We start from the raw sequence: 16,354 nt of genomic DNA, 5'->3' as shown, positions 1-16,354 counted from the left end.
CCTTTGGACTTCTTTGCATGTCTAAAGAGAAGAGGTGTTTCTAAATTGTCTTCTTTCGGCTATACAGTGTGGCATTATTTCAGTAACATTGACAAAAGCAGTCTAAAAGTTGCTGTTGGCACTTTGGGGGGATCTAAGATGGGGGTACCATTAGGATAAACACCCCTTGTAGGTCTGGAGCCCTCTGTCTCCCAGCCCCGTGAAAGAGCTTAAACTGTTCTTTCTCTCAGCACGTGCTGGTGCAGGAGCTGGCCTCAGGAGCCCTGCGAGGTTCCAGTTCTCAGCCTGAGAGTCCTTGCAGAAATGCCTCTTCTAGCCTGCACCTTTCCGCTTGTGGTGCAGAAATGCCCAGGTGTGCTGCCTGCCTCCTGCAGGGTAACCCAGTGTGTTTGTTAGTGTGCCAGGGCTGCTATAACAAAGTACCATAGCACTGTCTGGGTGGCTTAAACAACAGAAATGTATTGTCATCTCTCAGTTCTGGAGGCTGGAAGTCTGAGATCAAGGTATTGACAGAGCTGGTTTCTTCTGGCTGTGAGGGAAGGATCTGTTCCAGGCCCCTCCCCTAGGCTTGTAGATGCCCATCTACTCCCGGGGCCTTTTCACTGTCTTCTCTTTGTGTCTCTGTCTGAATTTCCTCTTCTTATAAGAACACTAGTCATGTGGGTTTAGGGGCTCCCCTAATGACCTCTTTGTAACTTAATTACCTCTGCAAAGGCCCTGTCTCCAAGTACAATCCCATTCCGATGTACTCGGCATCAGGACTTCAACATAAAAATTCACGTGAGGGACACAGCTCAGCCCCTAAGACCCAGGAAGACAGACCTGGCACTGCGACTGGCCTCAGTTCCTCGATGATTAACTCAGCATCTCTTGATGACACAGCCTGATAAATTAAAAGTTTCCCAAAGAAGCAGAAGATTCTAGGCCTGTTCTATGTAAATGCTCAAGTGTAACTGCCTAAAATAAAGGAAAGGAGGCAGAAGCTGTTTCTAACTGTCTCCTCCCCTGACTTCCCCATTACCAGCCCCCGAGTGCAGTCCAGCATTGGGCTTGCCCTGCAGCTGGAGCCGGGCTGTGCCTCCTGCTCCGCAGGCTGTGGCCGTTCCTCACGACCTCTCTTCTGTCAGCTGCTTCTTCCCCATCTGCCAGGACCTTCATCGGGGTCTCGAACATTTCTGCCTAGATTAACTCAGTCTCCACTTCTCCAGTGTTTCTGCTTGTTTCCTCTCCTCTTCCAAGACACTCAAATAGTGTCAAATACGTGTACACTTAATTAACCGGAACCACTTCAGCACGCCCTCTTGCTGATTACCTTTTCGTAATCCAATAATTGCTTTTTGCTCAGAAGATTTTCACATTGGATGGGGCCCAAATAATTAAAATAAAATCTCAGCTTGATTTCGAGTTGGAGGAGCTTTGATTTTAGCTGGATTTGAGAGGTATTTACTTTGTTTTCAATACCGCTTTAAGAACATTTAAAATTAGTGGTTAACGTGAATGACTCCTATATGAGCTTACTGAAAAAAATAGAGGCACTATGTTTTTAGCTGCCTAAATAAAAAACAAAAAAAGATTGAAGAATACTAAGAATTATATTATCATTATAACTCACAAAAAGAATTCTAAACATTTTCTTGTTCAGGTTTGTCCTTATGTTCATATCATTTCCTGGTAATGAAAGTAAAATATTATTAGCTGTTTCAAACTCCTGGAGATGGGACAGGTGGTCCCTCTCCTCATTCTTCATTTCTTTCTTCAAGCACAGTTCAGTACCAGACATTTAACTATTAGTCGAAATTACGTCGCCTTGATGATAATGAGTCTAGATAATGAGTTTAGATTTTTCTTCAAGTGGCCAATTTCCAAGCATCTATTCCTGGATCTCAAGCGCACCTCATTGGTTGGCTGGGTAACGTGGCAGCCATTGACTCAGTTTTCCTGGGAGGTAAATGATTCCTCTCATTGTGTGCGTTCCTGTTCAGAGTATATAAAAAAATGTGCCTGCTTGTTTTTCAGGAAGAAATACGGCCCCAGTTCGAAGCCAAGTATTCCAAGAAAGAGCGGATGAATCCCATTTCGGGAAAGCCAGAACCATATCAAGCATTTGCAGATAAATGCAGCCGGCTGATCGTTTCTGCATCAGGAATATTTTTTATGGTTGGAAACATTTTTACAAAACTCTTTGAATTGCTTTATAAAGTACAAACTTGGAGCATGGTAGCAACAATAATCATGTTAGGCATTTGCACAGTTTTACAAAAGATTTTTTTTCATGTTCTGTTCATGTGATTCTCACAACGACTCTGTGAGCTAATACAGGGACGTTGTCCGTGTATTAGAGATGGAGCAACTGAGACTCCAAAAGGTTAAAGGCCTGTCCAGGTAGCCACTGAGTAGCCAGTGAACTGCCAAGAGCTCAGACGCTCTGCTTGAATCCGGTATTCTTTCCATTTACCTCTGCTATGCTGAAAGTGAGCAAAAATGTGAGATAGGACTGGCAGCAGTGTTTTCCAGACATTTTTTTTACCCTATGCCCATGTAGGAAAGACATTCTCTGTCATGACCCAGCATGTGTTTTGCCAATAGATATATAAACCTAAAACGAGTAACTGAAAAATGCTCACCTTTACAATATGTAATAAACTGCATTTTTATGTTTTATCATAGTCTTTTTTAATGTTTAATATAGTCTGATGTTTTTCTGTTTCATTATCATCTTTTTTTTTTTATAACCACCTAAAATTGATTTCCAGACTCACGAGTGGTTGGGTCAGTTTGAAAAATACTAATTTGAAGCTGGTTTGTTAGCTTTTCCTAAAAAGAAGTCATTTGGCAATGAACTTTGACCTTTGATTACTGAACAAAACACATGCAATTTTTTTTTAGAAATGTTACTCTAGAGCTACAAGGAATAGTTAGGATTCTCCTTTCATCTACTCAGACAGCAGGTGTGCACATACATGTACCTCCCTGGTCAGTAGAGGGGAAGAACAAGTCTGCAGCAGATCCAGACAACCGCCCCCTTTAGCCAGAAAGAAACCGGGGAGGTGAAAGGGTAGGCTGTGAGCCCAAGGATACCTCTGCTCAGACCCACGTCCGGAGCCGTGCCCTCCTACAGAGACTCTCTGTGAGCAGTTGCTTCGTGCTGTGCCCTCTCTAAGTACATGCAGAGTTGCTGTCCTGGTTTTTGTTTCTCACAGGAAGACTTACAGATATAGATGAGGAACCTGGAACTTAGGAGACTGAAGCCATGGAGAGGGCAGGCTACTTGTCCAAGGTCACACTGTAAGGTAGGGGCTGAGCCAGGGCTCAGGCCTGACTTCCAAGTGCAGCAAGCTGTCCGCTCCATCGTATGGCCACCCCATCTGAAATCCATCGTGGATTTCACCTAGCTCCCCATCAGCAGCTCCAGGATTAAGACATGGGCAGTTTTCCATTCCTTTGTTGATTGCTATTATCATATAATAATTGGCCAGTTCCAGTGAGGGTTCAGGCTCAAGTTTTCAGAGCGTCATTCATAGTAAGCCAAAAATAGAGCTTGTGTAAAACAGAGGCACGCTTCTATGAAGAAAGAAGTCTGTAAGTCAGCAAAGGCCTTCCGAAGGCCCAGTTCTAAGATCTTAACGTTTGATAACTAAGTAGGCTAAGGTCTCTAGTCTGCCATATTAAGTGAGTCACCTAGTGAAAGGCACAAAACTTTCTGGAGTCTCAGATTCTCATTGTTTTCTAGAGCTAGACGACAGGCTGTATTCTTGTCCAATACTATGAAGTCTTCAGAGAAAGATGCCTCAGTTCAGTCTGTGTTTACATCTGACTAATAAGAGATTATGCACCTATCCCATCGTTGGCTTATTCAGCAACCAATGGCGGAATACCTGTGGTCACGCTAAAGGGCTGCAGAGACCATGTGACACACAGACGCCGTCCCTGCCCTGATGGGGAGCCTGACTGTGACCAAATTGACAAACTGTCAGGCATTTTAAGGAGGGCGCTGAAAGACAGGTATAGGTACCATATAACAGACAAAAAATTCTGGGGAGTCACGAAAGGCTTGAGTTGTGAAGTGGTTCTGTGCCGAGTGTGAGGGCTGGGTAATTGTTAACCAGGCTGCCGGTGTGTGTTTGGCAGGGGAATGGGTGCATCAGCATTTTAGGCAAAAGAAATGGTCTTGAAGATCAAGGGTGCTTAGCCCATTGGAAACAGTGAGAGAGGGTCCGGAGTCCCCCGAGCTGAGGGGAAATGGTCCTCAGTGGGGCTGGAACGAGCCTTGCAGGTCATCATAAGGGCTTTGCTTTTATCCTAAGTGAAAGGAAGGCAGTAAATAGTTCTAAACAGAAAAGTGACATCATAAGGTTTCCATGATAAGTATTTGTTCATCTGCTCAATATAATATTCTGCTTAATGAAATGTTACCCCACAGCTTACAGAACTTATTAACTTTCAAGCACTATGGGTTTTCTATTTGAATGAGAAAACACAAACATGCGTTTTTCCCCTTTTTCTTTTTTGCTCCATCCCTTCACTCCCTGCACCCAGCCCCCAACACCCCCCACCTACAGCTGTCAGCCTGCTCTCTATCTGTGAGTCTGTCTGTATTCTGCTTGTTGTTCATTTTGTTCATTAGCTTCCACACATGAGTGAGTCACATGGTAGTGATCTTTCTCTGACTTACTGCACTTACATACAGACTAGAGAGCACACGAACCACAGTGGAAACCATGCCCTGTATTGTGCCTTCTTGAGTCAGGACCATGCTTGCTTTATCAGAGGGTTTTCCAGGCGGCGGAACATTCCTGCAACATACCCCCACAGTGCTCACTGGGTCTCCTCCATCTTCCTGCCAGATCTGTGTGGTGATCGCCGCCGTGTTTGGGATCGTCATTTACCGGGTCGTGACCGTCAGCACTTTTGCTGCCTTCAAGTGGGCGTTAATCAGGAATAACTCTCAGGTTGCAACCACAGGGACTGCCGTGTGCATCAACTTCTGCATCATCATGCTGCTGAATGTGGTGAGTGAGCTGCCAGGTAACTAGCCACGTGGATCAAATTGTGGGCTGCAGGTGGTGGCTTTCCTCTGGTGCTGAAGGGGCCTGGCCTCAGTCATGCAGCCAAGAGCCTGGCATGAGACAAACTCCTGGTGGGGGATTTTGAAGGCTTGAGTCAAATCTAGTGTTAGATGTATGGGCAAGGCACTCACCTTCTCTGAACCTTAGTTTTCTTATTTATCCAATAAGACAACACTGAATACTTCTTGGGAAAATTTAGGAAAATAAATTTATTTTAAAAGCCCAGCTCAGAATCTCTAACATAGCTCAACACTATCGGTTCCCGTTTTCTTTGGATTCTAAATGATGTGAAGGTTGTCAGTATCCACAGCTTTTCCTGGGAGGACCCGGCAAGGAACATTTCAGGGTGGTACGTGTTGCTTGTGTAGATTTCAGCTACTTTTTTCAAATTTATATTTCAGTCCGGATGTCTCCCCTGAACCCCACATATGTTAACTGCCTACTCAATCATCCTCACTTAACATATTCAAAGCCAGACTCCCCCTGTTTCCTCCAGAATCTGCTCCTCCTGCAGCCTCCCCCATTGTAGTTGCCTGGGCCAAAAGCCTTGGTGCTATCCTTGCCTCTGTTGTTTCCCCCGCCAGCAAAATGCTTCCAGAGTTTGATCACTTTTCACACATTCCCGACTCCCACGTGGGTGACGGCTATGCCCTCCTCACGGGCCTCCTGGCTCCCATGGTTGTTGTCCTCCGTCTGCTCTCATCACGGTAGACAGAGCAAGCTTCTTTTCTAGATGCCAGCTCATGTCCCTCCTGTGTTCACAATGCCCAGTGGCTTTCCTCTCGCTCAGAATAAAAGTTTACGTCTTCACGTGGCCTCCGGGGCTCTCCGCCACCTGGACCCAGTGACTTCTCTCACCCTGGCCCCTCCCTGCTCACCGGCTTTTCCTGCTCCTTGTTGGCCTTCCCTTGGTTCCTTGGGTGTGCCAGCAACATTCTCAACCTAGGACTTTTTACTTGCTCTTCTTTCTGCCTGGAATATCCTTCCCCACCAGGTCTGCATAGCAACTGGTCCCTTGGTTCCTTCGGGTCTTTGCTCAAAGGTGACTTTCTAATGGCTTCCCTGGTCGCTCAGTTTAAAATTGCAACCCACTCCCACCGTCTGACAACTTTCTATCTCCTTGCCTGCTTTTTTTCTCTATAGCATTTATCACCATCCCATATGCTGTTTTTTTAATATGTATTTTATCTGTCTTCTCCCTTGGAATGTAGGCCCATGAAGGCAGACAGTTTTGTCTGTTTTTATCACTATTGTTTTTACCAAGGCCTGGAACAGGGCCTGGCACATAGTAGGCACTCAGTAAATTGTTATTATTTGCAGAACAAAAGGTAATGGTTGACATTGTTAGACTTGAGATCAACCTGTACCTAAAAATGCTGACGTTAGAGGTTCATGGTAGGGAATAAACAAGATACTGCATGTGGAGGGCCGAGCACAGTGTGAAGTCTAGAGGTATTCAGGTCATTATCGCTCCCCACACCCTCATTCATATTGCATCTTAAATCTGGGCCATGACAAATGCTCTCATTATTAGAAAAGGGCTTTCTAAAGGCCGAGTAATTTAACACTGTTATCAGCACAGTTTTATCTATTCAGGCTGTCATTTCTAGCTCTTTCAACAATCTTAAATCCTACAACCAATGAAGTCTGAGTGACTCCTAAGAGCATTCAACCTACAGTAATGAAGAAGTTTATTTGTGATTCTTTGGTGAACTAGTAATCACTGAGCTAATGAAATATAGGTAATTTATTATCATTATCATTATTAAAATACATAGGAATTTATTTTAGAAAATAATTTCAAAATCCCAAAGTTACAAAAATGAGAAGCGAGCAGATGCTGATCATTTTGACATAGCTGGGTAAGTCAGTCATTGCCCGTCAGGTGGAGATTGAAAGTGGGTGCCTGGCAGCCCCGCTGCGTGGCCCCTCGGGCCTCAGAGTGGGGGAGGGTGGGATGCACATTGGGAAGGCGGGTGATTCACAGGGACATTAACCAAGGAGCCAGAGCAGTGAAAGATTCTGCAGCCAGGTAGGATGCACTCAATTAAAGCTTACTGTATTTTTATCATCTCTTTTCTGTAACGTCTGATTAAAATGTAATTTATACACCTTAAGAAATAAATTTTGGTCTACATGCAGTGAGTCTATAAATACACGTTTGCTCATTTATTTTGAGCAGGTGCCAATGCTGTCAGAGTAACACCTCACTTACCTGGAAATTGCTTATCTAGCAGGCTGTCCTTCATGAGATGCAGTCAAGAAAAAGGGAGCTTATGGAGTTGAAAATATGTATCATTATAGATATTACAAAGCACCTACTATGTGCTGGGTGCTAGACTAGTAGGCATTTTAGGGTGTCAGAGTCGCCAAAATGGATGATGCAGGGCCCACACACTAAAGCTAACATTTATTATTCCTGTGATTGCCCTTTGAGTGTGTTTTCATTTATTTTAGATACAGTGTGAATATTTGTGTCCTGATTTCTCAGCCAACATCAAACTAGAATAACAGTGGGTTACCAAGGCAAGAACATTGACAAGGACAGGAAATGACAAGCCATAGCAAGGGAAAGGAAGGAAAATGAAAAGTGCACGTAGGACCTCTCAAAGCAGTGCCATCAGGGTCCTTTTGGGCGGGAACCGTTGCCTCACCCCACCCCCACCCCCACCCATCTCCGATGGCATCCCCATCCCGGCTCCACGGTTACAGTCCTGCCTCAGGCCCTGAGACTTCTCAGGCTCCATTATGAAGGCAACCACTGGGTAGTACAGTTTGAGAGATTTTCATCAGGGTTTTTACAAAACTAAGTCCTTAAACGAAGCAAATATCACATAAAGGACAGATAGCAGACTAATGGCTATACTGTAGCTTTGACCAGTTCAAAACTAAATTAATGACTTCTGAAATTAAGATATTTTATGGACTCACAATATAGATTTTTAAGCTATATAAATTGCTTTCAAATACTTAATATTTTGGCCATTCTGGTTTTGGAAAAAAAAACGTTAATCATTAATGCTTTTTCACCAATTGAATATAAAAACCTTAAGAGCTAAATTGTTTTTTTAACTTATGTTAATTAAAGCCTATCATTTTTAAATAATATAACTGTTACAGATCATATACCTGTTTTTAACATTTTGCTAGAGTTGTCCAATCATAACCGAAGGAGCAGACCTATAAAGAATGCCTATTTTTATTTTTTTAATTTTTAAAAAGATTTTATTATTTTTAGAAGGAAAAGGAGGGAGAAAGTGAGAGAAACATCACTGTGTAGCTGCCTCTCATGTTCCCACTACTGAAGACCTGGCCCAAAACCCAGGCATGTGCCCTGACTGGGAATTGAACCAGCGACTCTTTGGTTTGCAGGCCAGCACTCAGTCCACTGAGCCACACCATCCAGGACTGAGAATGCCTATTTTTTAGATTTGATGATATGCTTTTACTCTTACTTAATGTGTACTTTAAAAATAAAATTCATATTATTTTACAGAAATATTCTGGATCCCAACAAAATATTATGCCCCTTAATGACTGGTTAAGGGGCACTCACTAGTTTTCCATTTATTTTCTTAAAAAACACAAACTTCAAAGATGGAGTGAATAGGATGGACTTTCTTGCTGTTTCAATTCCATTCAGCTTCTCGAGTGATTAAAGAACATCTCAGTACGGTGGTTGCAAGCAAAGGATGCCAACAGAGGCTGTATCCCATGAGGAGCCTGAAATTTATTACCATTCTCCTCATTCAGCCATACCCATGTGAATCAGATATTTCACTATACTGTAAACAATGAAAACCACAATGCCTTGCTCCAAAAAGAAGTAAACCAGCAAATATGGCTTGTGTCAGAACAAGCCCACATACATTGATCAAGTGGATAAGATCAAATTAGAAGTACTCACAGCTTCTTTGAAAATGTACTTAAGATCAGAAAGCTTTCCATCAGTTACAGATTTTAACACTGACAAAGTGTGGCACTCAGTTTTGATGTGTAGCTTTTCTACTGCTCTTACCGGAGCAAATCATCCCTGGTTTCTACCTCAACTGCCTCAGAGAAGGCAGATCTGTTCCAGAAACCACTCTGCTATCATCGACCATCAGTCTCTCTGTCTGTGTGCCCTTCCTGCTGCATCCCCCTCAAAGCTTTGCTGTCCATTTCCTTGTGTCTTCCCCATATCCATCAAGTGTTCATAGGTGTCCACGTTGTTCCCTTATACTTATTTCTTAAAAGTTTAATATTAACTGTATTTCCATTCTTGTGCTATTTTGTTTTTAAATTTCATTTTTTTAATGTCCAAATCAAAATAACATTGGCCTGTCACCAGCCCTCAAGATTTTTGGGACAAGTGTGTAAAGTGAGACACTTTGACAAATGTGTGCCGGCATGAAAGATATAAAAGATAAACTGGGTAATCCGTAACTGTATTTTTGAGAAAGTTTGTCTCACCAGTCAACCCTAATATTCCTTGATAATTAAATAATTAACTTTAAAGATAGAGTATACTTGGAATAGTAAAATATATTTGGTGTAAACATCTGTCTTAATTTATTGTTTACCAGTATTTTATTTTTCAGATAAAATTGAAATATATGACAGATCTATACCACAGGATTTCTTATTGAAAATTACATCAATCTCTTTGAACACTGGATTCCAAGAGTCTGAGATTTCTAATAGTATAAATTGATGACAGTCATATTAATTATATATCACATAGCAAACCACAGTCATTGCTGAAAGTTTAGAGTCATATACTCCGCACATTTTACCTGTGTCTGTAGTTATCAGAAACCTTGGATAAAGAATTCAGAAGTTAGGAAGTGCCTTCAGAGCAAGGAGTCTGATGCTCACCCACATGTAAGGGAGACAATGACCTGGGGCAGAGGGGAGAGAGGGTGCCCGGGCCCTACAGCCTGCTGGCTGGTGAAGTCACAACTACAGCCAGGGAATTTTAACCCGTGTACTTGCTCTACTGTCATCTGAACGTGAGCTTCATTTTCATGTTGTTCATGTCCATTTGACTAGTTTTTTCTTCATTTTTATTTATCATCTTTCATTTTAGAGAAAGCACTTATTCTTCTTCTCAATTTATATCCTCTCTGAGGAATCACCTGGAGCTGCGTTCGGCCTGACCTGTGCCTCCTGCACTTGCGTGCACATATGCACACACTCCCCTTACCCATCCCCTCCCCTCTGAGGACTCTCCCTTTACCAGATAGCCAGGTGGATAAGGGTGCGTTCAGTGCACTAACAGAAAAGCAGCGGTCCATAAGCGTGGGAGTTCCCAGTGATCTGTGATCACTTCAGTATTCATGAATGCTATAATCTAGACAATCCAGCGACCCATAAACAGTAGGGCTACAGAATCTTACCATCAAAATCAGTCTTTGAGATTTTACCCTCAGGATGCCGAGGCCCCGGTGTTCTGACTTGCCCAGCCTCGCTTAGCAAGCTGGTAAGTAGTGGCAGCCAGCCCTGCCAGCACAGAATTACTCACTCCAGAAGGAGGAGGTTTTAAAAGGAGTGAAACGGGACCTTGTAGCTTTCTGTCTTGCCCTGAAAGAATGTAATTGTTCACATTATTTTTATTGTTTGCTCAATGGATGGGTATATGAAATTACTTTCGCTTGTGACTTGATTATCTATCTCCTTTATAATTACAGATTTTAGAACATCTGCAGTTCATTTGTTAAACGTATGAAATTTGTTTTACAGCTCTATGAAAGAGTTGCACTTTTTCTGACCAATTTAGGTAAGTGAAGCCCTTTTTATTTCATGGTATGGTATTGTGGTCTGAAAGGTACCTTTTCAGAGATTCGTTTTTGAAACACTGCTGGGAAGAAATATTCCCTTTGTCTTGAATTGCATACAGCAATTTCTTTGCCCTCAACAGGACATTTTATATATGCCTAATCATTAGGGGAATCTTTTGTAGCTAAAGATTTAAAGCCTGTCACAAACTTTATCTATCATGAGCTAATAAAGTATCGCAGAAGTATGTGTGTATAAAAAGTGCCCAGAATCATTAAAAAAAAGTTCATTTGCTACCGCCCACATTTTTTATATATTTAAAAATGTATCCAATTTTCATGGTATATTAAATCACAGCAGAGTTCTTTGCTTGGAAGACGGCAGGCCTTCTACCAGGAATGTAGGCAGGCTACCCATCACTTTCCTTCGCGAAAATAGCATGCACCTGGATGAGTTGTCCCTGAGAACACTTCTGTCTCTCCGCAGAGCACTAGAACAATCTGGTAGCCAGCTGTGCACGGTACATTTTCCAGATACAGAAAGCATCCCAATTTTATTATTATTAATCTTTATTCTATGCAATTTGAGGAAATTGCACACTCCCACACATAACCCATTTTTAGTGCATTCCCGCATGTAACTTGTCCAGAGAGGAAACAATCATGTGTTTTTGTTTATAAGAATCATTATAATACAAGATGCCATTTATTGAGCCCTTCTATGTACTACATCACAGCTGAGCACTTGGCCTATCTCCTTCAATGCCATTGAAATCTCCCATCACCACCACCCCTCACCAAAAAGAAAGAGGTTTATGTCCACAGAAGAGGTAACTGTGCCTTGGTAGGCTGTGCCCAGTGGCACCTTCGTCCAGGCTGCCGAAGATGCCAGTGGAGATATAGCCCCAGTTCACCCATGGTGGGGACACCTGGGAACCCACCCAGTTAGCTGACAATCCGGAAGACCTTCCTATGTAACCATCAGTTCAGTAGCAGAGTGAAATAAAGCTAAAGCCCTTGAAAAATCCTTTTTCTTTTCTCCCCTCCAGAGCAGTGTAGCCTTGTTCTGAAACTCACATTTAAATCATTTTAAATCAGACTCTCCTTTCTCTCCTCCCTTCTCTGATAAGCTCCTAGGAAGCATTTCAAGTTGTAATTTTTGGAAAAGGAATGAATGGGTCGAAATGGTAAATGAGCCATTAGAAGTTCAGGGAATGTGGAGATAGAGACAGCGCTATTGCATTAAATACATTTTCTTTGACTTTGCTGGTGGTGGGGATGTAGCTCCTGGGGATGGATGAATGCATCTGACACGAGATGTCATGCTGGAGGCTTGGTCCGTATTTTCAGTCCTACCACAGTATTCAACGAGCATTTGCTTTATGAAAGTCAAAGTGTAAGGAGATAAGAATTGGCAACTGAGGGAATTACGAGACACAGGTGATGGTATATAGTCAAAGATCTAAAGGCGAGGTCATCTCGGTGTTTGTCCATGAGAATGGAACATGGTGGCAGAGGATGACGGGTAAGGGAGTCAAATACCTCAGCATTCTGAGATGGGGGTCTGACCCCCTCTTACCTAATAGCATCTGGCCTTTCATCAGCAATAGAAGTTGAGACCAAGGAATTATTAGAAGCTGGGAGGGGGCCTGACCCCACACAGGCCAAAATGAAGAGCAAAGGGAAAGTCTCCTGCAGGAAGCGAGACTGGCCGTGAGGCTCCTTCCACCCGGCTGTCACTGCTCTGGGATCTCTGTGCAGCCGGTACAGTGGAATGAACTGTATATTCTACCCTCTCAGACAAGTCAGTAGCTGCCTGGAGCTGGTCTGCAAGCTTGAGGATCCCATGGGTGGCCCGCTTTGCCTCGGGCCATCACTGGGTCCCCCGCAGCCTCCTAAGCCTGCCTGTGCCCCCACCCTGTGTGTGGGGAGAGGACAGAGGGGGACGAGGGGGCATCGGAGGCAGCCTTTCAGACTCTGCTTCCTTTCCATCCACAGAGCAGCCTCGCACAGAGTCGGAGTGGGAGAACAGCTTCACCCTGAAAATGTTTCTTTTTCAGTTTGTCAATCTGAACAGCTCCACATTTTACATCGCCTTCTTCCTCGGAAGGTAAGAACCCAGTCTCTCCACACCCCTGGGCCAGGGACGGAACACTCAGAAGTCACTGACCAGGGGCGACAGAGGAGTGCCTCGTTTAGTGTGATTTATTCAAAGTGTAAAAACAGATCGGCCTCCTTTCCCTTTCCACTCCCATCTCAGGAAATGGTTTTCGCTCACAAGTAAGCACCTGTGAGCCTTTTCTTGCTAAGGTTATATGGAGGAAAATTATTTGCATGTAGGAAGGATGGACTTAAAACTTGTGGACTGTGTCTGCACCTGAATCGGGGCCCTGGATCTCACACCTATAGGAGCAGGTGGCCTGAGGGGCAGGGTGGCCTGCAGTATGTCCTAGACCCCTGACCTCACAAAGAGGGTGGACTTCCGATGGACAGGGGCTGACGTAGAATGCCAGCCTGGGTAACATCGGAATCAAGCGGTTATGAGGATTTGGGAAGGATCTGCGTTCATTCGTGTCCCATGAGTTTAGCACACCAGGGCGAGTTTCTGAGCAGATGAGAACCAGGACGGGCTGAGGATTGGGTTTTGATGAGATGAATGCAGCAGCCCTGCCTCAGCATTAGGTACTTTGGAATGGAATTCTAGTCAAATCATTTGATTTTTAAAAAGCAGCATTACTGTCATTCAAGAAGATCAGAACGTGTTTCAATCCAACCTGCTGTTGACACAGGCCAGAGCACTTGATGTCTGGTAGAAAACGTTCCAAGTCACAGCAAGGAGTGAGGACTGGCCTCTGTGTTCAGCAGCTGGACAGAGAGGCCAGAAGGGGCACATCCCCCGGAGAACTCCAGAAGCTGCCGTCATGGCAGCTCTGGAGAGTTTCCTAATTCCCTCAGACCTGACACTTACTGTACCAGTCATCTTTGTTGGAAGATGTGCTCATCTGACTGTAATAGTCACTGAAGGCTTAGACTGACAGGATGCTAACGGTCTGTTTTTCTGTGTGTGTTGAAGATTTGCAGGACACCCAGGTGCCTACTTGAGGCTGATAAACAGGTGGAGACTAGAAGAGGTCTGTATTCTCCCATCATTCCTTGTTTCCTAAAGCCCTGCCCTTAAACAGCCTTTGGGCAGCTTTGTGCAGATTGGAAACCAGACACCCTTTCTTCCTCCCCACTGATTCTTGGATTTCTGTGTTTGCTTACCTCGCAGTGCCACCCTAGTGGATGCCTTATTGATCTCTGTATGCAAATGGGTATTATAATGGTGCTAAAGCAGACCTGGAATAATTTCATGGAACTTGGCTACCCGTAAGTACCTTCGTGTCTGTAGTGAAGAGGCATCATTGCTCTTCTTTGGCTTTTCTAGGTGTGGCAAGTAAGATAAGCAGTGCAGGCTCAGCAGCTAAGCCAGTGCTGTGCCTGGAGCTAAGTGCTTACACTGAGGTATTCAAAGAGACTCGTGAAAATAATAAACATTGGCTCTTTTGGGAGGCTTAGTATGAGTCACAAGAACAAAAGTGAATTTTTTAAAGAAGATTGGGCCCCAAATATTGGATACTTGCATGCGAGCTGCTTTAAATGATGTGTCTGGCCCTTTTAGCTCCAGCACTGTGAGTCGCTATAACGTGTTAAGTAGATCTTTACTCCCCAGCCCCTGAGATAAACCAGGAGCGGCGGTTTTTTAACTGCCTTAAATTTACACTGTGCAGAAAAGAAACTTATGGAACGGAGAAAAGTTTAGGGATTCAAAAAAGAAACCAGAGTATTTGTAAGTCAGCATGTCTTAACCACGAAAACATATTATTACCTGGTGATAATAGTTTGTGTTGATATTACCTTTGTAAGGATAACCTTGGATTCTGCTGTGTTTGCTCAGCTCTGGTCACTTGAGTGTTAAAGGGACATCAGAGATACTTCTATTTCTGCTTTCATTCCACACCTACTGGTTTCCGTGTCAGCTTGGTGTCTCCTTAGAGAACTTCAGGTTCCAGGGAGGACCACTTAGCCAGAAAAATTAGCTAGAACTTGGTCCACCTTGAAAAATCATCTCTTAGCTCCCTATCAGAACCACTACTGGTAATTTTCTCTTCTAGATTTAATTTTAGAAAACTTATTCCAAGTGTTTTATGTTTTCTATAAACCTTTCAAGAAAATAAACCATAAAATTAAAACTTTAGAAGCATTGTATTTACTTTAAGTTATAAACCATAATTTGTCAAAATGCCATGGACATCAAGAGAACTATATGTTGTCTTCTAGAAATGTGGGCACAGTGCAAAACTGTGAAAGTAGGCAGAGTTTGTCTTTGGCACCCATCCCTCTATTCCTTTCATTTCACATTTGCTTTTGTTTGTTTTTTTGGCATGTCTGCCCCTGGAAACCCTTCAACCTTTTCCTTGTCCTCTGCAGCCCACTGTGCTGCCCCCCCACCCCCATTTCTTCAAGCCTGTTCCGTGTCCTAAGATGCACTCCCAAGCACTGCTAAGATGTGCTGACCTCCCTAGGGTGAGATGCAGTTTATTGGGAGTCAGAGCCCCTGTCGAGCTCCAGCCCAGAGCAAGCGACTCCAGCTGTGGCTCTGCAACCTTCCGTGTGCCGAAGGAGGAGGCATTCTGGGGGTTTGTGGATTGGCTAGGCCCCCAAGTCAGAAGATGCCAGGCAGCGCCCATGCAGGGAGACAGAAAGCCGGCTAGGCCAAGTCATCTTCTTCTCAGATATCTGGGTGCTGACTCTGTACTGGGAAGGGGGGTGGTTATAGATGTTCTCAGTCCGTCATCAAATCCTCATAGGCAACACCGAGCATGAGACAGTTTCCTGAATGATTAAAATCAGTTCATTGGTTGTTCTGTTTGCTCACATGAACTGTAGCCTCCGTCGTTATTTTCTCCCTAATCCAAGGCTTCGTGTCCTTGGCAGCCTGTCCTCCGTTTTTGTAAACCACAATCTCTATTTAAATGCTCCTGCTTCTTATGACTTAAGTCTTACAAAGAGTTATGCTTTTTTTTTTTTTTTAAAGAAACTGATCTCATTGTGCAGGTTAATTCAGAACTGGTGGACCAGAAGAAAAGTGCGACAAGAGCATGGGCCCAAAAGGAAAATAAGTTTCCCACAGTGGGAAAAGGACTACAACCTTCAGCCGATGAATGCCTACGGACTCTTCGATGAATACTTAGAAATGAGTATGGAAATGTCCCACGTTATCCTTTCATCCTTTACCCTGTTCAATATAAATGCAAATTCGAGCTCTCTAGCTACATTCAACCAAAAATATATCAGTTATCACCTAGGGGCCATCAGTGTGTGGGGATTCTTGAGCTAAACACAGAGCAGTGAGGGTCTTGGGGTAAGAAGCCCAATCCGTAGGTATGGCGCAAAAAGCCTTCAGCCACATCAGACTTGTCAGGACGTCATGTTCTCTCTGTTGTAACAAATCACCAGGGAGCAAAAATGAGTTGGGAAACTTGATGAACC

General features: G+C 43.6%; 1 protein-coding gene across 1 annotated transcript in view; it reads left to right on the top strand.

Annotated features, from left to right (window-relative positions):
• Nucleotides 1-16,354, top strand: part of ANO4 (anoctamin 4) — a 190,167-nt gene that overhangs the window by 148,431 nt on the left and 25,382 nt on the right. Inside the window, exons 16-22 of the mRNA XM_045826360.1 lie at nucleotides 2,017-2,157; nucleotides 4,845-5,009; nucleotides 10,788-10,824; nucleotides 12,821-12,932; nucleotides 13,896-13,953; nucleotides 14,094-14,191; nucleotides 15,920-16,062. Of these exons, the coding sequence (XP_045682316.1) occupies nucleotides 2,017-2,157; nucleotides 4,845-5,009; nucleotides 10,788-10,824; nucleotides 12,821-12,932; nucleotides 13,896-13,953; nucleotides 14,094-14,191; nucleotides 15,920-16,062 (754 nt within the window). The remainder of the gene's footprint in view (nucleotides 1-2,016; nucleotides 2,158-4,844; nucleotides 5,010-10,787; nucleotides 10,825-12,820; nucleotides 12,933-13,895; nucleotides 13,954-14,093; nucleotides 14,192-15,919; nucleotides 16,063-16,354) is intronic.

The sequence above is a fragment of the Phyllostomus hastatus genome, unplaced genomic scaffold (assembly GCF_019186645.2).
Source record: "Phyllostomus hastatus isolate PE091 unplaced genomic scaffold, TTU_PhHast_1.1 phas_scaffold_755, whole genome shotgun sequence".
In the NCBI taxonomy this organism is placed as follows: Eukaryota; Metazoa; Chordata; class Mammalia; order Chiroptera; family Phyllostomidae; genus Phyllostomus; species Phyllostomus hastatus.
Note: the sequence above shows the minus strand (reverse complement) of the source record. Positions and strands in the feature narration are given on the sequence as shown.